The sequence below is a fragment of the Vulpes vulpes genome, chromosome 15 (assembly GCF_048418805.1).
Source record: "Vulpes vulpes isolate BD-2025 chromosome 15, VulVul3, whole genome shotgun sequence".
Lineage (NCBI taxonomy): Eukaryota > Metazoa > Chordata > Mammalia > Carnivora > Canidae > Vulpes > Vulpes vulpes.
This window is the reverse complement of record NC_132794.1, coordinates 3,882,435-3,910,382: the sequence shown is the minus strand read 5'-3', so window position 1 is coordinate 3,910,382 and position 27,948 is coordinate 3,882,435. Positions and strand designations below refer to the sequence as shown.

Here is a 27,948-nt window from a genome sequence, read left to right as displayed (position 1 = left end):
TGATGAGATGCACGACAGGGCTGTGGCTTTAGTGGGCACGGTGGGTGAGGGTCAGCTTGGGGGCCGAGGGTCATAATCCCCAGGGGTTGGACGTGCCGGGCTTGATGCCGAGACGTCCAGGTGGACAGGAGCAGCCAGCGTCCCCACTCGTCACCCTCATCGGCCCCCACGGCATCGCTGGGATAGCACATAGTGCAGCCCTGCTAAGTTAGAGATGGTTCCCTCCCCTCCTTCCCCCATCACGCTCCTGCTCGACTTTGTGGCTAACACTCGGGAGGGGAAAGAGGCTGGGGAGTCAGGCCAAGCTCCAGACAGTCACCCAAGCGGTGACCCTCCGGCCCTCGGGAGCTGAACAGCCTGCACGCACGGAGGCAGGTGCATGAGCCCTGCCCACCCGCAGAACCGCTGCTACCAGAAGCTTCGGAAAACATGATACAGGATGTAAGACTAGGCTCTGGTGCTCGAACCCCTGGAAGAGTGGACGGCGCTTCAGGCGCTTCGTGCCTTTAAAATGACCACTCCTCACAGATGGGGACAGATCATTAAATATTTGACCAATAAAGGAAGGGATCATTCCAGGCTCCCGGGTCAAAGACACGTGCTGCTTTGGTTTTTCCCTCTCTGGCCGCTCCTCTGTCTCGTGTCCATTCTCCCCTGATCTAAGAATTCTGCAAAAAAACCATCGCACGTGCCCTCTTCGTTGCCTTCTTAAAAAACCCGTGAGAGCTCTTGATGCCTCAGTATCCCCGGGACCGTTTCAAACACCCCAAACACTGTATAGGGTGTGGGCTGGGGGCAGAAATCGAGATGCAGTTGGCCGCAGGAACCACCACCGTTCTCAAACTACGCCAAGCACGTCAACTACGTGGGAACAGGTAGTTTGAGCAGAGGGGCCAGCAATTGAAAAACACAGGTCACCGCACCTTTTATTTGTCATTACACAAAACCGATGGGACACGAAATACACGCAACTTCTCAAAAACAGTCCTAGCGCCTTTCCAAATCCGACGGGAGGTCACCGATGAGCCGAGAAGCCAGGAGCTTCACGCCTTCGGACACCGTGGCTGGAAGGAACGCGAAGGTGCGTGGCTCTGCCTCCCACACCCAGAATTCTCCAAGGTGGGGTCCTCTCGGACCCAGCGAGGCGGCGCCGGGCACAGGGAACACGTCCCCCACGAGGTGCCCGTTTTGAGCGTGCAACTCCCGTCAAGCCGCTGCGGTCTGGGATCCAGCAAGATTCACGCCCCGAGCGGGGCACAGGACCACACAGCTGTACGAATCCACAGGTCACCACAGTTAAGTTCTTAGAGTAACCCACAGGGACCCCCGGGGCTCGGTGGCCACGATGGCTTGCTCTCATCTGCTCCTGTGAATACAGCCGCGCACCCGGGATCGGTTGGAGAATTAAACACTTCCCATCAGCACGCAGCGACGGCTGCGCAGAACCGTCTACAGCCGAGGACTCTCTTGGCTGAGCGGCACCTTTTTTTTTTTTTTTTCCTCTCTGGTCTCTCGTATGCAAATTCATAGCATCGGTTTTGAGACGCCACGGATCTGTTTTCACCTCCGACAGTGACCCTTAGTAAGACCAAGTGTGTCTACGGACAACTCAGGAGCGAGTCTGATTTTCATTCCGAGGTTCTAACTGATTATTACAGGAAGGCTCATCCCACAGGTGTGTGTGTGTGTGTGTGTGTGTGTGTGTGTGTGTGTGTGTGTGTGAATGAGCGTGGGGAGGGCACCGGGGCCACACAGCCTACACTGGGTCCTTTAAAAACATCTGCTGCATCCTTACTCCGGGCACAAAAACAACATCTTTAAAAAAATAAAACTGATTTAAAAGGCCTTTATTTCACAGGGAGGAGGAGTAAAGAGATAAAGGCTACGAGATGGTGAATCACGTTTGTATTTTCACTTGGTCGTTCATCCTTTATGTGCCGCAAAAGCAAAAAAAAAAAACAAAACAAAACCAAAAAAAAAAAAAAACCAAAAAAACAAACAAAAAACTGTGATTTTTTTTTTTTTTTTTTTAAATATGCTAGGAACCTTGGTGCTCTTGATCCCAGACTGTTTTATGTTTGGAAAACGAAGACAATATTTTAGAAAATATATTGCTCCTAGCCCAAGTTCATTTGATGAAACTATTGTGTATAAAGCAGTTAATTATATACATAAATAACATAAAAATAATTATCATAAATTAAAAAGTCGAATAAATCTCCCACTGTGAAGTCAGCTGCCGAGTGGCGGACGGGAAGGTGACTGAGCTGGGTCTGGAGACCCTCTCGCGAAGGGCGCGTGCGAAGCGTCTCGGTGGTTCTGAAGGCAAGCGTTGCCCTACCCTCAGAATCCTGCGACTCGGAATAAAGTGAAGTGCTGAGAAACTTTGCATTTTGCAGAACTAATCGTCCTTAGCTTCACTTCCCTCCCTGCCTGTTTATCCACCACTGACTCCTCGTCGTTCTTTCTTCAGCGCGGATCTCCCGAGTAACACAGGACGCGTGACAAAGAGTGATCGAGGCCAGAGTAAGGCAAACGTTATCATTGCAAGGTGGACGGCGCTACCGGGAGAGGAAACGCCGTGCCTCGGTTTCCCTGTCTGAGCAGCAGGTGGCGGGAGCCTGGCCCCCACCTCCGACAGGCGTGCAGGTGCGTGAAAGCGGGTGTCCCGGGGACACAGACGTGGCTCTTGCTTGGCACGTTCGTTCACGAAGGCCATTCACGCTTCTCCTCGCGAACTAACCTCTTCTGCTTTCATTGCTGCCTGGCAGGCGGCGGCAGGGTCTCCGTTATTTCAGAAAAACCTGTAGTTTTTCCACCGTGAAGAGCCAAGCTCGTTCAACATTTTTTTTTTTTTTTATACAACATTGGTCTTGAGACACATCAACCTTTGGAATTCAGTTGAAACAGAAAGAAAACGTGAATTTCTTCCCTGTTCTTCGGTGGGTTTGGCTGAGCCTCGGCGGTAATAAATATATTTGGCTGGCAGAGGGTCCCGAGACAGCCCTGCAGGAGCTGCCAGGAGGGACAGCCTGAGGCCGACGGGTCGCACACAGTGACGTGTCCCTTGCGCTCAGGCAGCCGTGTGCAGAGCTGCGCCCGGACCGTCATTCCTACAGTGCAAACGACTTTAGCATGTTAAAAATCAACAGGACGTGGCCACGACAGTCTTGAATACATAATACAGGCTTGGAATAAAGTTAAAAAAAAAAAAGAAGAAGAAGAAAAAAGGAAAAAAAAAAAAGGAAACCGATACAAAAAATCGATCCTTGTGTTATGTTACAAAGAGGCCTCGGAGGCCCGAGTCAGGGACCCCTGGGACCCCCCACCCCTGCACCTGATGGAGGCTGATGGAGGCCGGAGGGTCATCCGCGGCCACAGGACGCCTTCTCATACGTCTTTGGCCCAAAGTCGTGGAACGCATTTGACTCGACTCAAACTTCCGAGAAGAAAATAAACGTGACTTTAACTTCTAACCACTCACTCGCCAAGAACACCCAGAAGGGAGGAGAACGTGGAGTTTCCTCGCGGCGTGCCGCCCCGTGGGAATCCTGTTTCCGCGCAGTCGCTACGCCCTGAAGGAAGCAGGCGAGTCGTCGACGTGCCTCCGGACAAGAGCACTCGCCTGTCTGCTCCCGCTTGTCCCGCGTCCCCACGCCCCGTGACCCCCAGACCGAGTTCTGCTGGGGTTGGCGGGGGCGGGGGGGGTGGCCGGGCGCAGGCCGAGCGGCTCACCGGTGCGGCCACCTGCCGGGGCCGACAGACAACTGGCGGGGGATTCGGAGAGAATCCTGCAAAGCTAAGTCAACCTTACTTACGCTGCAATAACAATTTTTCTTTTTCCTCTGTTTGGTATCCAGCAAACAAATCTCAAAAATAAAAAAGCACCCAGCCATCTGCAGGTCTCCCTCTGAGCTCTCGGCCCCGCGCCTCAGTAGCTGTACATCTGCTGCTGCTGCTCGGCCTGCACCTGCGGCGGGGGCGCCTGGGGCGGGGGCGCCTGCGGCTGGGGCGGCGGCAGGACGTCCGTCTGGGGCACCGCCCGCCACGTGAGCGGGTGCTGGTCCCCGAGCTGGTTCCCCAGGGGCGTGATCGAGTTGACCAGGGTGGTCAGGTTGATGAAGTGGGCCACGGACTGCGGGTTCGAGGCTTCCGGCTGCGGGTGGATCTGGATGTCGTTCTGGCGGTTGTGCAACATAGCCGAGCCACTGACGGTGTCAAAGGTCACGGTCAGGATGGAGTTGTCCAGCTGCAGCTGGCGTTCCGGGGTGGTCAGGTGGCCGACAGCCACGGGCTGGAGGTTGGTGAACTGAGTCCCGGCTGCGGTGGTGATAGGGGTCACGGTGATGTTGGTCAGGCCCACGGAGCTCGACGGAGTGGTCACATTTGGGTCGCCCAGGGTCACGACCACCTGCAAGAGTCACACACAGCGTAAGACGGTTACTAGTCTGCAAAGCGGCCCACAGCCGAACCCTCGGGGCAGCTTTGGACAGTCATCGAGCAGCGCAGACCCAACACCTGGCCCCGCCTCGCCCGAAGGAAGAGAGGCAAACGCCTTTCGGTGAAGGATTAAACCAAGTGACTTCTGTCCCCAGGAAAATAATTTTAGTAAAAAAGGGCAGTAAGATGCAGGGTTAAACCGGCTAGAAAAAGACAAAGTACCAGTGAGGAGGACAGAGGTGTGCTCCTCTCACACGCCTTCCCGCTGGCAAACAAAAACCCCAATTCTGAAGCTAAAAAGAACCCCCAGGGCACCTGGGTGGCTCAGTGGTTCAGCGTCTGCCTTCAGCTCAGGGCATGACCTCAGGGTCCTGGGATCGAGTCCCCCATCGGGCTCCCTGCAGGGAGCCTGCTTCTCTCTCTGCCTGTGTCTTTGCTTCTGTCTCTATGTCTCTTGTGGATAAATAAATAAAATCTTAAAAAAATAAATAAAATAAATAAATAAAAAGAGCAAGCCCCAAATCTGGGGCACCAGGAGTGAGGAAACACAGAATCAGCAGAGGAAACACAAAACTCCACGGAGAGGAATGCAGCCAAATAAATGCAGAAATGTCTGCTGTTATGCTTCACGTCTAAACCCCAGTGAGGTTCGTGAGCCTCAAAACCAAACGACGATGCCGAGCCAATCGGAAGCTTCTGTTAAAAGCAGCACACGGGCTGGCCACGTGCATCCCTGCCTCCGCCGACCCTCCCGGGACCTTACAGGGGGAGGCAGGTGCACCGGGCCCACTTCCACGATAAAGGGATGCACTTGGGCCATTTTTAACGTCCCAGTAACGACCCGATTCCCAAGCAGGTGGGGGCGGCTGGCCCTCACGTCCGCAACGGTCAAGCCGCTGCTCAGTGACACGTGTGACCTCTAGGTCCAAGCTAGGAAGTGCACAGTGACTGGGCTTATGGGAGAAATGCCTCCGTGTGCCGCCTGCCACCGCCGGGGCCCAGGCCAGCATGGGCGTGTTCCCAGGGGCACACGCAGGGTCCCCGCGCCCCAGAGCCGGCAGGGAGGGACAACCTGCTGGATGCTCTGCACCGCGGAGTCGGTTTCGTCCCCCACGCCGGACAGCACGGGCTCCTTCTCCGAGTACTCGCTGAACGGGGCCTCCTCGGGCACCGGGGCTCCCGCCGCCTCTGCCTCTGGCTTCTGCTTCCTCTTGTGGGCCCTCCTGGCAGCTTTCACGTGCTTCCCCTCAGCCAGGTCCTCCTGCTCCAGGCTCAGCTCAGGCTGTGGGAACAGAAGTTTCGGCAACGTCTGGGTCACCGGGCTGTGTCCCCATGGTGGTCCCAGCAGGGTCCCCGGACACACCCCCAGGAAGCCAAGTGACCCTGGCGTGTCTGCTCGCTTGTGCTTCCAGGGACTGGGGCATGTTCTTGTTGGTTTCACTTTCTTTTAAAAAGCGAAGGGAAATTACACGTAAGTCGTGTTTTTTAGACCACGGCTCCAAGCGCTGTTTCAGATATAGAGGTGTGACCGTGGTTTTAGAGCGATCGATAGCGTGGCACGTTCCGCGTACAATAAAACGCCATTTTTATGAAGGCGTTGGCTTAAAGTTTCTTTAAAAAACTAAGTTCACGTGATCAAATTATTTTAGTTACAACAGTCTCATGCCAAGCTCTTACGGAAGCCATCTGGGACAGTTAGTTTTACATGTCAGCGTGGCTGGACTACGGTACCCACGTGTCTGGTTGCCCAGCAAAGACGCTGCAGAGGTATTTTTTGGATGAGATTAACATATCAGGGGACTCCAAGCAGAGCAGATCACCCTCCATAATGCGGGTGGGCCTCATCCAATCAGTCGAGGGCCGTAAGAGGAAAGCCCGAGGTCCCTGAGGAAGGGGAATTCTGGTTCCCGACAGCCTTTGAACTCAAGCTGCAACATCAGCTCTCCCCTGGGCCTCCCGCCTTCCAGCCCCCACCGGAAGGTTTAGGATTACCAGCTGCCACCATCACGTAAACCAACTCCTAAAAATAAATCTAATTTTCTCTCTACGCAGACACGCGCACAACCCTACTGACTGTGTTTCTCCGGAGAACTTGAATGTACCATCTGTTCTCCAAAATGAGATTCGTCAGTATTCAGAAAACGGAGGTTCTAGAAATGTTTGTTACAGAGACTAGGAGACATCCTGAGAGGCCTTGGGAGAGAAAACCAACCGAAAAACCCGAGTGAGATGCCCACGGAACGCCAGGTAGAGTCGGGGGCCCGCCCAACGGCTCCGTGCAGCACCTGAGCCGCCCCGCCCCAGCCCGTGGGCCTGCTCCGTGCCTACCTGCACGATGCCTATGGAGGAGGCATCGATGGTGGTGGTCTCCGGGAGGTGGTCCAGGTCATCGATCCTCACGGCCAGGACCTGCGGGCGAGTGCAGGTGGGTAGGTCGGGGATGCTGCGCGGCCACCGACTCCGGTCATCCCTCACGGGCATCCTCGTGTCCCCGACCCGGCTCTCCCTTCCCTCATCCCATCGTCCAACTGTGTTTCACGTTTCCGTGATGCTCGTCCGCACAGGGGCGGGAGGGGGTGCTCCTGTCTGCGTCACCTCACACCCACTTCCGCCCAAGGGCGCAGACTGTTTTCTGCCTCTTTGCCCCTATACTACAGCGCTCTCAATACTAGGGTTTTCTGTGAATCTTGTTATTTCAAACCGCGAGCGGAGCAGGATCAGATACAGAACAGTAAACCTATCCTACGAGGAATCACCAAAAATGACATGTTTCTACCTTAAACACTATTTTTTAACTCGACACAGACACAGGATCTTTCACTCGGTCGATTCTGTGATGAGGGGACCCCACCCCCGCCTTCCCTCCAAGGGGCCGCGCTGCAGACCCTCACACCGCCACTGGCTCCCCCGGGGCCGCCGTCGGTCCACCGTTCAGGGGTGTCCTGCCGCTGATTGTCATCCACGAGCCAGGTCACTAGCCACTGTGGTGACGTGCGGGATTAAATCGTATGTGGGGACAGCGCAGCATGAGTGCGGAGAGAACGCGGTCCCCGGGAAGGTGAGATCTGAACAGGAACGGGCACGGGGGGGCTACGTAAGCTCAGGGAACCATCGAAGTCCGTCTTAAGGGTTCTTCACCCAGACAGCTCTGCAAGCGTCTCTCCCCAGCTACGGAAAATAGAAGTGGGAGATGGAGACTCCACACGGCAGAGGTGGTTACGCAAGACAGACCGCAGGGACTTGAGTTCAAAGACCAGGGCCGGCCCTTCTCTGGAAGGACGGCAACAGAGGTGCCCGTGCGTGGGTACGTGAACGCAAACACCGACGGCGGCTCTGAGGACCAGGGGGACTCGCGTTGGCACTGCCCACAGACCGGCACAGGGATGCTCGCAGAGGACTTGGAGGGAAAGCAGCGGGTGCCACTGATGTGATCTCGACCACTGTCACCGGCACCTCACCTCCACCTCCATCGTCACTGTGACAACCACAACCACCACCATCACCACCTCCATCACCACCCCTCCCCTCCTCCACCTGCACCACCTCCTCTACCACCACCACCATCACCACCTCCACCATCATCATCACCTCCATCACTACCACCACCACCACCACCACAAACACAACCTCCACCATCACCACCTCCACTATCACCACCTCCATTACCACCACCTCCTCTACTACCACCATCATCACCACCTCCATCACCACCACCTCCATCACCACCATCACCTCCATTACCACCACCTCCTCCTCCACCACTACCATCACCACCACCTCCACCATCATCATCACCACCACTACCACTACCACCACCACCTCCTCCACCACCACCACCACCACTGCTATCACTACCACCACCATCACCACCTCCACCATCACCACCTCCATTACCACCACCTCTTCTACTACCACCATCACCACCACCTCCATCACCACCATTACCACTACCTCCTCTACCACCACCAACACCACCTCCACCATCATCATCACCTCCATCACTACCACCACCACCACCTCCACCACCACCACTACCTCCTCCTCCACCACCACCACCACCACCACTCCTATCACTACCACCACCTCCTCCTCCTCTACCACCATTACCATCACTACCTCCGTCATCACCACCACCTCCTCCTCCACCACTACCATCACCACCACCTCCACCATCATCATCACCACCACTACCACTACCACCACCACCTCCTCCACCACCACCACCACCACTATCACTACCACCACCATCACCACCTCCACCATCACCACCTCCATTACCACCACCTCCTCTACTACCACCATCATCACCACCTCCATCACCACCACCTCCATCACCACCACCTCCATCACCACCATTACCACTACCTCCTCTACCACCACCAACACCACCTCCACCATCATCATCACCTCCATCACTACCACCACCACCACCACCTCCACCACCACCACTACCTCCTCCTCCACCACCACCACCACCACTCCTATCACTACCACCACCTCCTCCTCCTCTACCACCATTACCATCACTACCTCCGTCATCACCACCACCTCCTCCTCCACCACTACCATCACCACCACCTCCACCATCATCATCACCACCACTACCACTACCACCACCACCACCTCCTCCACCACCACCTCCTCCACTACCACCTCCTCCACTACCACCATCACATTCATACAACCAGGCCTCAGTGGCAGCACGAACAACCGCAGCAGAGCCCACCCAAGTATCCTTCCCACCCCTCTGTTTGCCGCCTTCTCTGCTGTCCAGGGTCACCTCCACGACATCTAACATGTTCCTTGTAACTACTGTATCTCTCGTCTACCTCCTATTCCCCCCACCCCCCACCCTGGACTGTGAAGTCCAGGAGGGTGAGACGCGTCCCGTATGGCTGGCTCCCCAGGGCTCACCACCAGCAGGAGCTTAGCCTGTGTGTGTCTGAACGACACAGGATGAAACAAGGGTGAAACGGTCCAAAGGAACGGCCCCAGGAGAAGAGACTGAAGCCTCGAGAAACAGGAGCCGAGAGCTAAAGAGCCCCCGCCACGCTCCCTCTACCCCTGGTCCGAGAGCCTCCCCCTTCCAGCACGCTTGCTCTGCCCCGCGTGGGATTCGGCGAGACTGCGTGCTTTCTGGATTTTCACCTTGTACGTCTCCTGTCCACGCGAAAGCTCTGTCCTTGGAGCCTTCCCACGGAAGCGCTGTCGGCCTTCGTAGCTGCTGCCGACAGTAGCACCGCTCACATGCTCCCAGGCTGCCCCCCGCTACCCGCTGCACCTGCACAAGTCCTGAGCGGGGTGCTTCTTTCCAGGCAGATCCACGACGTTTTCCTTTGCGACCTCTTACACTGATTTTACACTTACAAAGTCTTCCCCCAAAGTGATCTGAGAGCTACCGACCCTCATTTTCTCCTACTTTTGTTTCTCACTTTGCCTCTCTATAAGGTACGCGAATTATTTAACACCCCAGACCCTCTCCGGAACGTGCGGCCAGGTGGGCCGGGTGGGCAGCGCTCAAAGGAGCCTCGGCCCCCAGCCCCCGGGAGGCCCGCGGCTCTGCACCCTGCCTCGGGAAGAGTGGAGGGAGGGGGCAGGGCTGCACTTGCCTTGCTGGGATCCGGTGAGCACATAACCTATAACCCCAGCAGAGTATGCTTGAGGCCCTCGGTTCACTCGTGCACTCACTCGTGCATTCACTGGGCGTCTCTCAGGGGCAGGGGGAGTGTCAGGCACGCAGGCCTCTAGGAGTTCTGGGCCTGCAGGGGGGCTCCGGGAGCCAGGGCGGTGGGGGCGGGGAGGGGGGTGGGAGGGGCCGCGCCCGCCCGCCCCAGGCTCACCTCCGGGTGCTTACGCCGCATGTGTCTGCTCATGGAGGCCCGGGTGGACACCTTGGTCCCGCACAGCTGGCAGCTCTGGGCCTCCACCTTGTCGTGGGTGAGCTGCACGTGCTTCTGCAGCATGTACTCGGTGACGTACTTCTTGTCGCACACGGAGCACGTCCACTGCTTGCCCACTTCTCGCACATAAGGAGGGAGGGGAGACAAGCCCGGGTCACAAGCGGGGTCACCTCACGGCTCATGGGGCAGGCGAGGGACGTCGGTCAGGTCAGGAGGGGACAGGCAGTGAGGCCGAGACGAGCAGGACAGCAGCCCTCTCCCTCCCGGAGCGTGGAGCAAGACGCTGCTCGGGCATTTGGAAATCGCAGAGTGGGTATTTGCAGGTCTGGGTGGGCTGATCTTTAAGGGGCGAGGGGCCACCGTGGAGGGAGGGTGCGCCAACACTGAAAAAGCCTGCGCCACCGGGTAGGTGGACAGGACAGCTGTCCCAGCCCTGCACACCTGGTGGGGGGTGGGCACCGGGGACCTCGGTGAGCACCACCTGCTGCCCCCTCACCTCCCCGCCCCGCACACCCCCCCACTGCGGCCCCCGCCGCCCTGCCTGCCAATCCCACCCCCGCCGCCGCCCCAGCCCTGCCGCCCCGCTTACCTGTGTGGATGAGCTTGTGGGTCTCCATCGTGTTCCTCTCGCTGAAGGTCTTCCCGCACAGCTCGCACATGAAATCTTTAATCCCTGCAAGAAGAGGACGCTACCCTCAGCGGCTCCAGGGGGCTCTAACCTGACCCCCTGGCCGAGGGTCTCCGCGCGTGTGTGTGTGCAGAGTCTGCGGGGAAGGGGGCCGGCCGGCAGACCACAGCCAGCAGTCATTTGCTCTCACAACCAGGGAGTGAGTTGGTGGCTGAGTGAGCGCCTCCTGGGCGGTGGGGGCGGCGAGGCCACTGCGGGGCAGGGACGCTGAGCAACGGGCGGATCTTGCTGGATGCCCGGACAGTGAGCCACGTGGGAACCTGGGTCCCGCATGTGTGGGCAGCCACACGTGTGACATGTGCTGGCAGGGAGGGGGCGGTCTCTGAGAGACGGGGCCACTTCCCCAGCCCCCGAGAACCCTGCCCAGGTGACTCCCCGAACTACAGAAAGTGGGAAGCCACGAGGCAGCGCCCTCTGCCCGCCGGGCCTCCGGGGCCGCGCTCTCACCCGTGTGCCGCTTGTAGTGCTTGAGCATGTTGACCTTCTGCGCGAACTTGCGGTGGCACTCCTTGCACTCGTACTCCTTGATGCCCTTGTGCAGCTTCATGTGGTGGCGCAGCGCGTGCTTCGTCTTCATGCCTGCCCACGGAGGCGCGGGGTGAGCTGGCCTGCTGCACCCTGTGCCCGCACCCACAGGGCAGGTGCCCCAGACCCTACGGTGCCTGCCTTCAGGACCCCCAGTGTCTGCACTTAGGACCCCTTACGGTGCCCACACCCCTAGATAGCCCCATGATGCCCACCTTCAGGACCCCCAGTATCTGTACCTAGGACCCCTCACGGTGCCTGCACCCCTAGATACCCCCATGATGCCTGCCTCCAGGACCCCCAGTATCTGTACCTAGGACCTCTCACTGTGCCCACACCCCTGATACCCCACGGTGCCTGCCTCCGGGACCCCCAGTGTCTGCACTTAGGACCCCGTATGGTGCCCACACCCCTAGATACCCCCATGATGCCCGCCTCCAGGACCCCCAGTATCTGTACCTAGGACCCCTCACGGTGCCCACACCCCTAGATAGCCCCATGATGCCCACCTTCAGGACCCCCAGTATCTGTACCTAGGACCCCTCACTGTGCCCACACCCCTGATACCCCGCGGTGCCTGCCTCCGGGACCCCCAGTGTCTGCACTTAGGACTCCTCACGGTGCCTGCACCCCTAGATACCCCCATGATGCCCGCCTCCAGGACCCCCAGTACCTGCACCTAGGACCCCTCATAGTGCCTGTATCCCCATTATCCCTAAAGTGCCCACTTCTCTGACCTGCAATAGTGTCTGCCCCCACCCTGGGCTAGGACACCCCCCTACAGTGCCCACACTCCTCATCCTATACCTGGACCCCTCACAGTGCCCACATGGATCCCCCCACTGCAGTCGTGACCTGGACCCTTGGGTGGGCACCGGTCTTACTGGGTGTCCAACAAGAGAAGGGGGAGGTCAGGGTGGGGGTGAACCTCCTAGAGGACACCCCTCCACCAGTGGCAAGATGGGCCCTTAGCCCTCAGAGGCCCTCAGGGATTTACAGTCCCTGTCTGCACAGCTCTTGTTTTCAGGGGCCTGCCCAGACCTGAGGGTCACTGCTCGGACCTGCTGAGGGATGGGCCAGCCTGCCCGCGGGCTCCTGTGGATCTAGGAGGGGTGGATGCGGAGCCCTGTGGGCATCGGACGCTGTCTGCGGTGGGGGGTCCTGGTATGGGGTGTGAATCCGTGGTGGGGGTCCTGGTACAGGGTGTGAGTCATAGGTGGGGGGTCCTGGCATGGGGTGTGAGTCACGGGGGGGGGGGTCCTGGTACAGGGCACCCACTAGGTGGGCAGTGCTGCGTGGGAAGGGCCAGCGGGGCCACGGAGGCCATGGACAAGGGGCTGTGCTAAGCAGGTGGGTGGTGGCTCGCAAGCATGAGGCTGACTGTATCCAAGCCTGCTGGCCACGACTGAGCCAGCCAGTGGCAAGTGACAGGTCATTGCTAACTGACCACCACAAAGAAAATGGCCTGGAGGAGCTACAGGGTGGGGCAGAGGCAGACCACTGCTAGTACTGCCCTGGGTAACGGCACTGAAAGGGTTGCCATGCCTGAGCAGAGCCCCCACTGGGTCACCTGGGAAACTCCCCATCCTGCTAATGCAGGGGTGAGCCTTAGCCAGTTCTGGCCACTATGAAACCCAGCCTGGCTGAACCCTAGCCTGCAGGAGCCCCAGGCCTAGCTGACCTGGGCCTGCAGGAGCCCCAGGCCTGGCTGACCTGGGCCTGCAGGAACCCTAGGCCTGGCTGACCTGGGCCTGCAGGAGCCCCAGGCCTGGCTGACCTGGGCCTGCAGGAACCCTAGGCCTGGCTGACCTGGGCGTACATGAACCCCAGGCCTGGCTGACCCTGGTCTGCAGGAACCCCGGGCCTGGCTGACCCGGGCCTGCAGGAACCCTGGGCCTGGCTGACCCGGGCCTGTATGAACCCCAGGCCTGGCTGACCTGGACCTGCATGAACCCCAGGCCTGGCTGACCCCGGCCTGTATGAACCCCAGGCCTGGCTGACCTGGGCCTGCATGAACCCCAGGCCTGGCTGACCTGGGCCTGCATGAATCCCAGGCCTGGCTGACCCCGGTCTGCAGGAACCCCAGGCCTAGCTATGCTGTGAGAAGCCATGAGGACAGGCCGGCCTGGGCCAGCAGAAGCACCCAGGAGTCTATGAAGTGATGGGCCCCTGAAAAGGCTTCCCAGGCTATAGGGTGGGAAGACACGGGTGGGCTAGTGCTGACTTCAGAACAGTGTTTTCTCCTTAAAAAAATATTTTTAACTTTTTGATTTAAAAAAAAAAAAAAAAACCCAAGCTCAGTGAAAAAGCTACAGGCTATAAGAGTTTCGCCTGAGGAGGGCACTTGCAGTCCTGCCTGGCCAGGTCACACGGACACCCAGGGACGATGCTGAGTGCATTGGGTCATGCAGGACGGCCCCTCCACTGTGCGGTCACCCGTCTGTGCTGCCATTTGATGCCGCCTCCACATCTGGCCCGGCCCGTGCAAACCGACCACCACGGGGCTCTGAGCAGCAAGTACACCCACAGCAGGTAGGTGTCCGTTACCAGACACCTGCCACACCAGCGCCTGCCACGGGACCAGCTCTGCTGCAGGTGCCAGAGGCTGGGCTGTGAGCTGAGCCAGGTCCCCGCTCTCAGGGAGAGGGCCAAGCAAAGGCCACGTGCCGCGTGGGAAAGGGAGGAGGAAAAGCAGGATGAAGCAGGGACACAACAGAGAGGACGGAAGTGGCCCAGAAGCTGGTCCATCACACGGGATGAAAGGGGATCCCCTCAGGGGACGCATCTGAAAAGTGATCCGAAGAAGCGTGGAAGGGGCCCAGCACTACTTGGGGGGGGGGGTCAGCATTTCTGGTGGAGGGAACAGCCAGCGCAAGGGCCCTGAGGCCAACGGAAACAGTCGCTCAGTGTTTCAAGCTGCTCTCCGCGTTACCTGTAAGCTGCCAGTAGATCTTTGTGCCAGAATCAAACAAGATACATTTCTAAGTGCAGCCACCAGCGCCCAACAGCTCACCCCCACCCGACCCAAGTCACGCTCCCACTCAGAGTCCGCGGGTGTGCCTGTGGCTGCCCTTCGCCAGCACCTGCTGCTCCCCCAGGCTGTGCCGGGCACAGTGGCACCCGGGACGAGAACCAATCCTTGTTCTGTCCCACACCGGGCACTTCTCTCCCACTCGCGTCTAAAATCAACCAACTCTACGCCACAAAATAGCGCACGGTTCACAGAAGGAAAGCGGACAGAAGGAAAGACATGACAAAGGTCACCTCCCCGTTCTGACCTCCCGTCGCAGCCCACGTCAGTGACAATCCGTGCGTCTCCTTCCGTTTGAAAGAAGATGTGCGAACGGCTTTGACATAAACGTGACCGGGGCACCTGGGGGGGTCAGTGGTCGAGCGTCTGCCTTCAGCTCAGGGCATGACCCCCCGGGGTCCCGGGATCGAGTCCCGCATCGGGCTCCCCGCAGGGAGCCTGCTTCTCCCTCTGCCTGTGTCTCTGCCTCTCTCTCTCTCACTCTGGGTCTCTCATGAATAAATAAAGTCCTTACGAATAATAATAATCATGATAATAAAAATAAAATAAATAAATACGACCTCCACACAGTGGAAATTTTAAGCCTCTTTCTATTGGGACTTGGATTCATTCTGCATCACATTTGCCACTTACTCTGGGGCCAGCTGCTATCTGTTTACATGGACAGACTTCCCAAATCTGGAATGGGGCCGGGTCTTTTTTTTTTTAATTTTTTAAAATTTTTTTTAAAAATTTTTTTAAATTTTTAAATTTTTTATTGAAACAGTTTGCTTATTTTTATTTTAGAGTGTAATGGAGTAGAGACATTTATAAAACATTTTCTAGCTAAAACTTCTATTTGATTCCACTACGTTATAACTACATCCTTATCTACGTTTCTATACGTACATATACACACACACGCAGACGTCATACGTATACTCACATGATTACAACACATGCGGACTCCGCAGAGAGATAAACTATCTTCAATTTTATACCGTTGACAAATGTCATTAAACCTAAATAATTAGGAGACACACTGTTCAATTTATAAGCTTCTTGCTGCTGCTACTTCACTATCTCCCTGGAAGGTATCGTGCTGAATGAAATCGGTCAGTCGGAGAAGGACCAAGCATCATATGGTCTCACTCGTACGGGGAATATAAGAAAGAGTGAAAGGGATTATAAGGGAAAGGAGGGGAACTGAGTGGGAAAAATCAGAGAGGGAGACAAACCATCAGAGACGCCTAGCCCTCTTTACATCTTTCTTTTTTTAATTTTTTTTAGATTTTTTTTTTTTTCATAAGAGACAGAGAGTCAGAGACACAGGCGGAGGGAGAAGCAGGCTCCATGCAGGGAGCCTGATGTGGGACTCGATCCCGGGGCCCCAGGATCACACTCTGGGCTGAAGGCAGGTGCTAAACCACTGAGCCACCCAGGGATGCCCCCTCTTTACATCTTTCAATGCCTGGTGGCTCTCTTGACGCAGGCCACGCAGCTGCCTCCCCGAGGCCCGCCCCAAGCATTGCACGGCACACCGAGGGATTCTGAACAAGGCATTTTCTGTGTATGCTGACTCCTCCCGCTGCTCACCGAAACTGCTGCGGGGCCGGGTCTCACGCCACTCCTAACAGTCTCTCCCCTGAATAAATCCCAGGCAGGCCTAGGATTCTCAGGAAAAAATACAAAATAACGCTATGCCATTGTGATGATAAAAGACTACAGGCCAACAAGCCCCTAATATATTAAATAACAGGGTCTGGTTACGGGAGTCTGCAGGATGGAACCCTAGCCGGGTTCTGAGAGCTAAATTAAGGCAATTTCACTTATCCCGACGTGAAAAGTCTCTAAGACGAATTTCCAAGTAAATAAAAAGCAAGGTACGGATGGAAAAAAAAAAAAAAAGCAAACAACACAAGCATTTGCTTGTACGCGGTAATGACTGTAATCTGAACGCAAAGTGACCACACCAATAATTTAGTGTGTGTGAAATAACGTGTTAGCCCAGGTTCCAACACCAGCATTTATGAAAGTATTCAGGATTTGTGGCAAAAAAAAAAAAAAAAAAAAAGATCACGCACCTAAATATTAAACACACCTGTACTACGTGACGAGGTACGTAACACTGTGAGATGCGGCTCGGCCCTGTGCGGCGGCGTCCCCGGGGGACCCAGGGGTGGCTTCTCTTTGCCCTCCCCCTGGGGGGGGGGCGGGGGGACGGCCCCACAGGGTCGGCCTCGGCCCCTCCCCGTCTTTTTTCCTGCCCAACACCGTCCCTGCCGATAAGTGGGGAAGGGGGCTGGGAGAGGCAGGGCACCGCTCACGCCAGTGCAGAAACCTCTAGAATGTTCCTACAAGAGTGTGACAGTGGTTCCTTTGAAGAGCGTCACAGGTCTGAGGCGGGAGCAACGACGTTGCCATGCAGGCCGGTTGGCGTGACCGCAAGGAAGAAGTGTTGGTGGGTGAGGTGCCTGCATTCCCTCTCCAACGAGGGAGTCCGCGCGCTGCCCTGGTGCACGGTTACTTTGGGGCCCAGACGGGAAACCATCTGTCCCACCTCGGGAGACTGCGGGCCACTCTCACACGTCGTCATCCTATTTCACGTGTGCTAACGGGGGAGGGCTAGTGAGTGGCATGATGAGACGTTTGTGTTCTCTTCGCTCTTTTCTGTTTAATTTTTTTTTTAAACAAATAAAGCGAAAGGACGGCCTTAATAAAAATATCAAACTTTTGGGCAGCCCGGGTGGCTCAGCGGTTTAGCGCCGCCTTCGGCCCAGGATATGATCCTGGGGTCCTGGGATCGAGTCCCATGTCAGGCTCCCTGCATGGAGCCTGCTTCTCCCTCTGCCTGTGTCTCTCTATGTCTCTCATGAATAAATAAATAAAATCGTTAAAAAAAAAAAACTTTTAAAAGATCTGATGGGCCCCACATCCGCATGGGGACAGTCCGTCGCCGGAGACAGCGGGTGGCCGCTGGCCACAGCCGGAGAAACTCCGCGCTCGCTCCACCTCTTCTGCACGGTTTGGTTTTGTTTACACAGAAATGGGCTCAAAATTTATCACGTACTGACTGGGATGACCTTTTCTCCTCTCGTTTTAATCACGGAGATGGGATATGTTTTGTAAGATGTCTCTGATCGTTCAACTAACTTCTCCCGATCGAAATGAAAGTCACAGTCGTCGCTGGCCACAATGAACCACTATTTAAGACATAGTTGGTTCCGGGCAGCAGGCGGGAAGCGCCGCGGACTGTGCACAGATGCGCAGATCACACGGTCGTTCTTACAACTATTTGGTGCTGCAAACAATGCTCGGTGGCGCGGCTTCCCCCACATTAAAAGCGATTTATTTGTGCCTTGAACGCGTCATGTCCTCTGCCTTTTGGACCCAGCCTGTTCCCCTCTATCCCCTCGTTTCAGACACTCCCCTTGCACCCTGTCTGTGACACAAATGACTGGACTCTGCACCCCTGCCCCCCTCCCATCACCTCAGGCAGGTGTTTCCAGGCTCCAACAAGCCGGCTGCACCTGCAGGTGACCACCCACACCTTCCACCCACAGGTGACCACCCACACCTGCCCGGCTCCAGCCTACGTACCTTTCCCGCACTCGGCACACAGGTACTCGCGGATGTTGTCGTGCACACGCATGTGCTCCTTCAGCATGTCCTTCCGGGCAAAGGACTTCCCACACTGCTCACAGGCATGGCTCTTCACACCTGAACAAGCACGTCGGAATTTTAACCTGCGGATCCACCTCCGTGACGGAGAAGCATGGCTGGAAGCACAGCACGACGCAGCCGGCGCTCCAGCAGCCTCTGCAGCAGCAAGGTCCCCAGGACCCGGGGCCACGGGGGCAGGGGCTCGAGCTGGGACGGAAGCGGTGGCAAGGACAGAGGGGGCGAGCGTGGGTGCTGGAGCGGGAAGCACGGGGGCCCCGGGGCTGGCCCGGCCCCGACGGCAGGCACTACCTGTGTGGATGAGTTTGTGCCGTTCCAAGTTCCCGATGCTGTTGAAGATGCGCCCGCAGACCTCGCACGGGTGAATGTACCTGCAGGCAGACGGCAGCCTCAGGACGGGCCCGGCCGCGGCGGAGTCCACCCTCCCCGGGCCCTTCCTCAGCAAAGGGGAGGCAAAAAAGAGGCTTCGTGGAGGCAAGAGGCACAGAGATTTTCACCTCCAAGAGGCCTGAAGGGCCTCAAAATCCACAGGCTGGCGTCCCGCCTCTCGGTACCTCAGACTCTGACCGTGGTTGGAAACGGGGTCCTTACAGAGGGATTAGGTGAACGGTCAGGTCACGGGGGTGGGTGGGGCTGCGTGACTGGTGTCCTTATAAGAAGCAGAAACCAGTACCTAGGCGCCCACAGCTGGAAGTCCACGTGAGGACACGGCGGGAGGCAGCCTCTACCAGCCAGGAGGGAGGCCCAGGGCACCTGCTCCCTCCAGAAGGAACCAGCCCTACCGACCCCTCGGCCTAGGACCTCCGGCCTCCAGAACTGAGATGATACATCTCGTTGTCGGGCTGCCCTGTGGCCTGTGTTATGGCAGCCCGAGCCGGCCACGCCGCCTCTACGCAGGACACCTCCCTCGCTTGCTCTTGTGCCCAGCGCGGACGGTGGGCTACAGCCAGGTGCAGGGCTGGCCCTCATGCAACCTAACTACAGACGGAAAAAGGGGTCTCTGCTGGTTTTATAGGCAGGCCGAGAACCACACCGTTACTCTGTGATGTGGCCGACCTGCGCCAGGAGGCCGGGAGGGGAGGGAGGCAGGACCCCTGAAGTGCAGGATGAACGAGGCGAGCATGCTTCCCTCGGGACCCGGCCACCGGAGAGGAGAGGACTCGCCCGTCAGAGCCCCTGCCTCCCCGCAGGGGACGTGCACCCCGCTGCCGAAGCATCATGCTAGACCCTGGAGCCCCCAGCCCCAGGAGGCCTCACTTCTGCACGTTGGGGTCCGGCAGGTTCTCGCGGTGGATGACCATGTGGGCGTGGTAGGTGGCCTTCAGGGCGAAGCGCCGGTTGCAGATGCTACAGCCGTAGCCCTTCTCTTTGTGCACCTCCATGATGTGCTTCAGGTACTCCTTCCCCCGGCCGAAGGTGAGCTGCCAACAGACACACCGTTCACACGCGGCCAGTAGGCTCCCATCCCCGAGCCGACGACGGCAGCGCTGTGCACCAGGGCGCTGTGAGCACCCACCACCCGGGCCAGACGGAAAAGGACGCCAAAGGGCAGGGCTGGCACCCGGCCAAAGTGCATATTGGGGGGGGAGTGCAAGAGGTGGACGCCAGCTGACCAGCCTGCACTCAGGCCCTCTCCTGCTCCCCACCCACCTGAGCACCCCGCCTCGGTCTCTCACCCACACCTGCTGGCCCTGCTGGGTACACGACCAGGTGCTCCGATGAGCGCATAGCCGCCAACCCTTATGCACAATGAGGGACCCTCACTCAACAGGGAGTGAACCCCGTCTTTCCCTACGGCAGGGACCACTGCTCACACAGCAAGCTGCCAGCTGCCTGAATCGTGCAGCACGACCTCCAGCCAGGGGTCCCCCACCCGGGTCGGCCATTTGGCAGCCTGCAGACCAGTCACCAGCCTGAGACAGTAGTCGTGCAAAGGGAACCACGCCGCCCACCCCCTGGGCCGGCCTCCCAGGCCTCTGGGTGTGGGACGAGCCTCCCCACAAGCCCGGGCACAGAGGCGGCTGGCGAGTACCTGGCACCGCTTGCAGCTGTACTTGTGAGGCTCCGAGTCTGCGCTCGTGTCTGAGTTGTCATCGTTCTCTTCCGAGGAGATGCCGATCTTGCCGATAAACTCCTCCCTCTGGTGGTCGTCCATCAGCGCAATGTCCTGGGACGCAGGAAGCGTGGACGGGTTAGTCATGCCCCAGCAGTAAGGGGACCGGCCCACGTGGGGAAGCCAGCACCTCTTGGCCGCACGGAAGTCCCTCCCAGGTCCTGTGTCCTCCCTGCGCCCCCGGCGGCTCCCTCCGACCCCCGTGCACCCCACGGGAATCCCACCAGGGCCCCGTCTGCATCCAGATGATCCAGCAGATGTGGGGCTGGCACCCTCAGTGGGGTGAGGGCAGGGGGCAGCCAAGCCGACCAAAACTCTGCCCTGCGTCCCCGGGTTCGAGCCTGGGGCTGCCTGGACTTGGGAATGCCTAGTGTCCCCGGCCACGATGGCGGCGTCTGCCCCCGGGATGGGATCGGTGGTCCCAAGGTCTCTTTCCGTGTGACCTGCCGAGGACCACCCTATGGTTCTGTTTACTTCTCTGAAAAAGGCTGCAAGAAACACGTCACCAGGCACGTCATGGGCTAGAAAAGCCCCAGATGAGCAGCGAGCAGGGAAGCCGCTGCGAGTCAGCGGCCAGGCGGGGGGCGGAGGAGGCCGTGCTTGGCTCTCCGTCTTAGCTGTTCCCCTGACGGCCGCAGTGGACCTGTGGCCCACTCCCCTCGCCACTGCCCGTTTCCCCGCAGAGGCCACCACGGTGCGCACCACTGCCGGCCGAGTTTCATTTTTAAACAAAACCCAGGCTTCTGAGCAGGGTCGGCAGGTTTCCTTTGGACGGTGCACCACCCTATCTGCCCTCCTGCTCCTCCTGACCAGAGGGGAGGTGTTCACAAGGGTCTACTGTCCTATTTCTTACTCAAGGTCCCTCTATTTTCCTTTAGCAAAGAACAGCAGCACCGTCTGGAGGAGCGCTGCCTGAGCACGAGCACCTGACAGGCGCCATGTCCCGCCGGGGGGCTGACACCGGCCAGGCCCCTCACCTCCGCTGGGTCTAGCTGTATCCCCAGGAGACCCTCCTGGCACGGCAGGTCTCAGGGCTCCCAGTTCCAAGACAGAGACATGGAGGCTCAGGCGGGTGCGGATGAGCACCCTGGGTCCCAGGGAGGTCTGAGTGCCGCCCACACCCCGGCTGAGGCTCCCGGACGCTCTCGGGCCCTTCCTCCCACCCTAGCTTGGTCCATGCAGTTCTGCACCTGCACTGGGGGGGCCTCCTGCACTCCTGCCTCACCCCCTGCCTTGGGGTCCCACCTGCCCAGCAAAACCCCAAGCCACACCCGGGGTTGGAGCTCCCAAGGAACAGTCACTGTGGCGGGCGGGTGGGTGTGTGCCTCCAGGGCACACGCTCACCATCTTCCTCTGGCCTTGGCACCACCTAGGATTTCCCTGTTGGCTCCCTGGACTGGCCCTTCTGCCCTTATTGATGACCCCTGAGGCCTCGCTGCGCCCCCGGCTCCCACCACCTCCTCACTGCTCTCATCAGAAGGCGCCCAGCATGGACGGGTGTTCCTGCGAGCCCTGCGGCCGGGGCTGGAGATGCAGCAGGTCAGGGGACTCCCCCCACACCGTGAGGAGCAGCCACGGGGCCAAGCGGACAAGCATCTCCATGTGCCGACAGCGAGGGCCGGCCACGCCGCCACGTGAGCTCGCCGGGAAGGGCGGTACCTTAAAGTGGACATGGATGTGGTCCCTGAGCACGTCCACGCGGAAGAATTTGCGGCCGCAGATCTCGCAGGTGTACTTCTTGTCGCCGTGGGTCAGTAGATGTTTGTTCATGTTGCTTCTGCAGGAGAACACCTGCGGGCAGAGGCGCGGGACCTGACAAGCCGTACCGGGCGCGAGAACACGGTACGCGGGCCCAGTCCCCACCCGGATGGCAGGGTCACCAGCGAGCGAGCGAGCGTCTACATGCGAACCTACGTCCTCACAGAGAACTAACTGTCCTCTCGTCTCCACTCCCAGTGGGACCCGGCTCAGGTTTATTCGCTCGCTTAAATATTTCACTAGGGGGGGCCTTTCGAGGAGCCAGAGAATCACAGACAGAGCTGTGGTCTTCGGAAAACCAAAGAAGAGTGCCACCCTCGGTCTCTGCACCGGGTTTCATGCACATTCATGCCCATTCCCCCGTCGCGCCGTTTCTGGTCCAGCGCGATGGGTGTGGAGGCTCAAGCAGGGCCCCGTGCTCGTCCTGCTGGGGCCGGGCTGGGATGCTGTGGCCCCGAGGCCTCTGGCACGGAGCTCAGGGGATGAGGCAGCAGCAGAGGCCACCCGCAGGCCCCAGCGTCTCCGTGTGGACAGTAGTCCTGAGGGCCACGTACCCCAGACAGCAGGTCTCCTACAGCCTGACCCCACACGCTCCAGGGGGGAACACGGGGGACGAATGATGGGGAATGATGCACGAGTAATGGGAGGCTGATGTCTTCATGGGACATCGCTCTGCAAGATCTGCAGGTGACCCGGGGCCTGCCACCCTGACCACAGCTCTGGGTGCTGGGTGGAAGCGGGCTGCACAGGTAGGGCTGGGCCTGGCTGCCGGGGCTCACGTGAACATCCCGCCGCCCCAGCTCGCGCTCCCTCGCTAGCCTGCACAGCTCCGGGGCAGAGGGGCTCACAGGCCGTACCGCCCTGCCAACCTGCCCGCTTTGTGGTTTGAAAAAGGTCAGGAAATGTCACACAGAAACACAGATTCCCATTTTCTCTCCGGGAAAGTCAAAAGATGCGGCACTGTTGCCATGTGGCCGCAGGCTGGGCTGTCAGGGCTGGCCACCTGCTGGCAGCCTTCACTTCTCCAGCGTCCAGACCCGGAGGAGGCTGGGGGATGGCGTGGCCCCGGGGCCCCAGCACCCCGTGCTCTCGGGGAGACTGCGCGGCTGAGACGCAGCCACAGAGCAACAGCGCCCGAGCGCGGGCTGCCGGTCACACACCGCCCCCTTGTGGCGGCACAGAGCCCCGGGGAACCCTCTGCGGCAGGTGCCAGGCATACACGGGGGACTGGAGCTGCGGTCCCGGGGACACGGGGGATCTTTGCAAACTCCTGAGTCACGGGACGTGAGTCTGAGGAACAAGCAACCACACTTCCGTCCAGACCAAGGCGCTTGCTCACAAAGAACGGCACCGTTTTACGGGCGACCTGACGTGGCCTGGGTGGCAGTGCCAGGACGGGGTCCCCAGGAGAGCTGAGGGATGGCCGCACTGCTGGATGTGGCCTGGGGGGCTCCTCCGATGGGCACGGAGGCCTAGCATCTCTGCTGGGGGGTCAGCCCTCGGACGGCCCATGTCGGAGGCACCTGCCCCTGAGGATGGTGTCCCGCTTCGCTCACTCGGGGAGCGGACGTCCACTGAGCGTGCCCCAAGCGCCCGCGGCCCTGGGGCGGGTCAGTGCTCTCACTCACAAATGCCAGAGGGGAGACCAGCTCTGACAGGGCAAAGCCAAGGCCTGGGGACTCCCTGCCTGCTGGGCGCACTGGGCTCTGGCCTGCCACCAGCGGGATGCATGTCAGGGACACTAAAGAGAAGGGCTTAGGGGGGAAATCGTGCCAAGGGGAAAGCAAGCAGTGGAGGGGAGACACTTAGCTCATTCACTGGACATGCATCTCAGCAGCACATAACATGGGCGGCCGCCGGGGCTGCCCCGAGTCCCTGCTGTCACCCTAAGGAACCTCTCCCTTGACGCCCCAGGAGGAGAGCTCTGAGCTTGCACCGCTCAGCAGGGTGGGGCTCATGCTGGGATTCCAGAAGGGAGCACGGCGCGTTACCTTGCCGCACACGGGGCATCCCGAGGGCTCCTTCTTGTAGCGGACCAGGTTCTCGCCGCCGGTGTCCGGGTCTTCCCTCTTCACCCGCCGCACTCCTGGAATGCCCGCCCCCCCGAGCGACAGAGTGAATACACGCGGAGTACACACGCCGGGCCCCCGCCATCCAGCCAGCGGGGACAGGCTGGGCGGCCCCAGTGAACACATCGGGGACAACCCGGCACAGGACACAACTGTGCCAACCGCCACTCCCCCGGGCTCCGGGAACGATGGGCTGTGCCTGCCCCCGGGCAACAGTAACACGGTTCGCGCATCTGAAACGTGTGAAAACACGAGGGCAGCGGGGGTTTTGGACTTTTACGACGTAGAAGAGCTGCGCTGAGCTAACGCGGAAGGAGGGAATTTCGTTCGATCCAAGGGCAAGGTTCCTAGAGATGCCTTTTTTTTTTTTTAATTAAAAAGATCCCTATGTTCACTGTTGCAAACTAAATCGGTTAATAATTAGGACCAGGGAGAAAAGCCAAAAGGCAATGAACCCCTTATGGTTTTAAGACAGAAATCTTTATAACTGGGATCCAATCAGATTTTTAGAAGCCCACATGTAATGGGGACTCTCAGTGGAAGCGAGAAATTCACGGCCACAGTCCCTTTCCGCACAGCTGACCCGCTCTGGAACATTCCCGCATCCCGCGGTGTGAATGCAGAGCAAGACATGAGAACACCCAGCAAACCGGAGTGAGGCCACATCCTTCTCCAAAAGGCTCCCGGGAGCACAAAGCGCTCCAGAGCTGAAGCAGTGGTTTAGACTCTGCTCCGATGTGAAAGGAAAAACCACGGGACACGTTAGCTGATTCCCGCAGAAGATGATCTGACCCGGGTGTCAGCTGTAAAATGTAAGATAAGGTTGTGAAGCGCAGCCCAGGGGCCTGTCGGTCAGGAGACTCGGACGTCCGGCAGGACTGTCAGCAGCTGGCACTTTTAGGGCTTATGGCTCCACCAGCAGGGACTGGCTCAGCCCCCCACCAGCTTAGGGGGGGGAAACTGAGGCACAGTGTCCTTCCTGGGGCCACGCAGTCACTGAGTGAGCCCCAGGCTTGGCTGGCGAGGCCCAAGTGCACCACCCGACGGGTCACAGAGGAAAAAGTGGTGGGTTTCACAAAGCCACGTGAACAGCAGCCAGGTAGAAACGTGGAGCGCAGAACCTAAATGGGATGGGACTCGTCGTATTCTGAAAAGGCAGGATGATGATCTGTGTACATGCGCGCTGCACGCATGCAGCTTCGCTTTTGTTTTCAACAAGCATGTCCTTTGTAATTCTTTATCAAATTATTCTTTTCGGGGCGCCTGGGAGGTTCAGTCGGTGAAGCATCTGCCTTGGGCTCAGGTCATGATCTCGGGGTCCTGGGATCAAGCTCCGCATCGGGCTCCCTGCTCAGTGGGGAGTCAGCTTCTCCCTCTCTCTCTCTGCCCCTCCCCCTGCTTGTGCTCTCTCTGGGTCAAATAAATAAAATATCTTTAAGAAAAATGATTCTTTTCAAACTTTTATAAAAAGGTGCTCTGGTTGGGCAGCCCGGGGGGCTCAGTGGTTTAGTGCTGCCTTCGGCCCAGGGCATGATCCTGGAGACCCGGGATCGAGTCCCATGTCGGGCTCCCTGCATGATGGAGCCTGCTTCTCCCTCTGCCTGCGTCTCTGCCTCTGTCTCTGTGTGTGTCTCTCATGAATAAAAAAGTAAAATCTTAAAAAAAAAAAAAAAAGGTGCTCTGGTTTGTAATAATCGGGATTATTACAACTGAAATGCCAATTTATTTATTTATTTTTAAGATTTTATTTATTAATGAGACACAGAGAGAGAGAGAGACACAGGCAGAGGGAGAAGCAGGCTCCCTGCAGGGAGCCCAATGCGAAACTCAATCCCAGGACCCCGGGGTCACGACCTGAGCCGAGGGCAGATGCTCAGTCACTGAGCCACCAGGGTGCCCCTGAAATGCCAATTTTCAGAGGGTCTGTCTGGGCCGGTTCTTTAAGAAAGTCTGGGCGGAGGCGCTCAGCACACACCTGCAGCCCTGGCACCTCCCTGCTCCTGGTGTCTGCACCTTCCACTTCCACTCGGGGGTCGGAGCCGCTGGGAGTCTGTGCAGCACGCCCCTCCTCCCCATTTCCCCCCACCCCCTCACGGCACGGCCCCCTCATCCCGCTCTGCACCTGACCCCACTGACACCCGTCTTCCTCTTGCAGCTGGCTTCCTGTCAGCCCACCACACAGACGGGGAGCTCCCCGGTACCCCCCTGCAGACAGCACGGGCCATCTGAGGCACGGCGTCTGCCCAGAACATTCCACTCCGCACACAACGCTGAAAGTATTCTCCAAACCCAATTGCATGCACTTTTTTCTCCCTACTTTCTAGTCACATCAAAGGCATTTTCTCAAGATAGCAAAAGGTTTTGAGAAAAACGTGTTCCATCCTACAGTGAGTTGGGTTTCCTTAACCCCCTCCCCACCGTGGAGCATTCAGGATGCTTCCAAGGGTTCCTGCTAGCACACGACAGTGTTCAGCCCCGCCAGCACGTCTCCATGCCTGAGCCGAACTCCATCCCAGGGTGGCATCGCCGGCACCTGCGCAGCCCCCCGCCCCCCGTCCCCTGGCTGTCCCCCCCCAGCCCCACCGTCCCCACTGCAGGAGCTGGTGCCCAGGGCGGCCGGCCACGCTCACCTTCCAGATGCCTCCGCTGGTGGTCCAGCATGACGTCCTTGCGGTAGAACATTTTGTTGCAGACCTCACAAGCAAACTTCTTGTCCCCGTGCTTCTTCTTGTGCTTGGAAAGGTTACTGTTGGTGGAGAAGAATCTGAAACACATCTCACATTGGAACGTCTTGTCATCTGTCCGGAGAGCAAGCAGACACACGGCAGCTTTTAGGTAAGTGACACTGAATACAGGATCGGCATCCTGGCCGTGGGAGCGGCACCCCGGCCCCGGGGAAGGCAGGGCCCACACTGGGCCGCCCTGGGCCGGGCACCGGGGCACACAGCATACAAGGTGCCCCCGGAGCCAGCCGGTCCTCAGCGTGGGGAGCGACACCAGCCCTTCTGCTGGCAGCACCAGGCCCCACCCCTGTCCCCCATGCCTCCACGTCTGGGGATGATTCCTCGAAAGCAGACGGGCCTGAACTATCGCTGGTCTGGGCCCTCACCCTGCACCCAACCTGACTGCTGCCCCAACCCCCGGTCTCAGGAAGCTGTGGCTCCCCTCGCCCAAGGCTCCACCCCCACCTGTCACCTGTCTCTGCTCTGCCCCGCTCCTGTCCCACATGCACAAATGCCCAGGTTCTCCCACCGTCCACATTACTGTCTTGTTCTAGGTCCCTCTTTAACAGGCACACCCCCCCATGCTCTCATACACACCCTCACCCTCACACCTCCACTCACACCCCACACTTCCATTCTCACACACACCTACACTCACACACACACCCATACATCACACATGCACACACCCCACATGCTCCACACTCCCACACACCCCCACACTCACATGCCCCTCGGACATCTCATACACCCACACATGCACACCCGCACACCCTGCACACTCACACGCCCCTGCTGGGCTGGTACTAAACAGCACAGGTGCACCTCCCACCAGGCAGGTGGCCCGAGTCCCGGGGCTTCAGCCTTCTCTGTCACGAGTGCCAGCAAGTGCCTACAGAGAACCCGCTTCCACCCGTTCCCAAGGGCTCAGCCATCCGGGACCAGTCGGCCACACCATGGGTGGCCTCCCTGCCGTGGCTCACATGCATTTATGTTTCAATAAAATGCAGAACTAAGAGCAAACACCTGTTACTCAGGACT

General features: G+C 58.5%; 1 protein-coding gene across 2 annotated transcripts in view; it reads right to left on the bottom strand.

Moving 5' to 3' along the window:
- Positions 1-900: 900 nt before the first annotated feature.
- PRDM15 (PR/SET domain 15) overlaps positions 901-27,948 on the bottom strand; it is a 65,530-nt gene continuing 38,482 nt past the window's right edge. For both annotated transcript variants that reach the window (XM_072739959.1, XM_072739958.1), the window contains exons 12-24: positions 26,815-26,982; positions 24,107-24,201; positions 22,017-22,148; positions 20,277-20,411; positions 19,502-19,665; positions 18,536-18,615; positions 18,164-18,283; positions 11,476-11,607; positions 10,930-11,013; positions 10,281-10,456; positions 6,769-6,849; positions 5,513-5,722; positions 901-4,411 (exon numbers count right to left, since the gene is read on the bottom strand). In XM_072739959.1, coding sequence (XP_072596060.1) covers positions 3,932-4,411; positions 5,513-5,722; positions 6,769-6,849; positions 10,281-10,456; positions 10,930-11,013; positions 11,476-11,607; positions 18,164-18,283; positions 18,536-18,615; positions 19,502-19,665; positions 20,277-20,411; positions 22,017-22,148; positions 24,107-24,201; positions 26,815-26,982 — 2,057 coding nt within the window. In that variant the 3' untranslated portion in view covers positions 901-3,931. The remainder of the gene's footprint in view (positions 4,412-5,512; positions 5,723-6,768; positions 6,850-10,280; positions 10,457-10,929; positions 11,014-11,475; positions 11,608-18,163; positions 18,284-18,535; positions 18,616-19,501; positions 19,666-20,276; positions 20,412-22,016; positions 22,149-24,106; positions 24,202-26,814; positions 26,983-27,948) is intronic.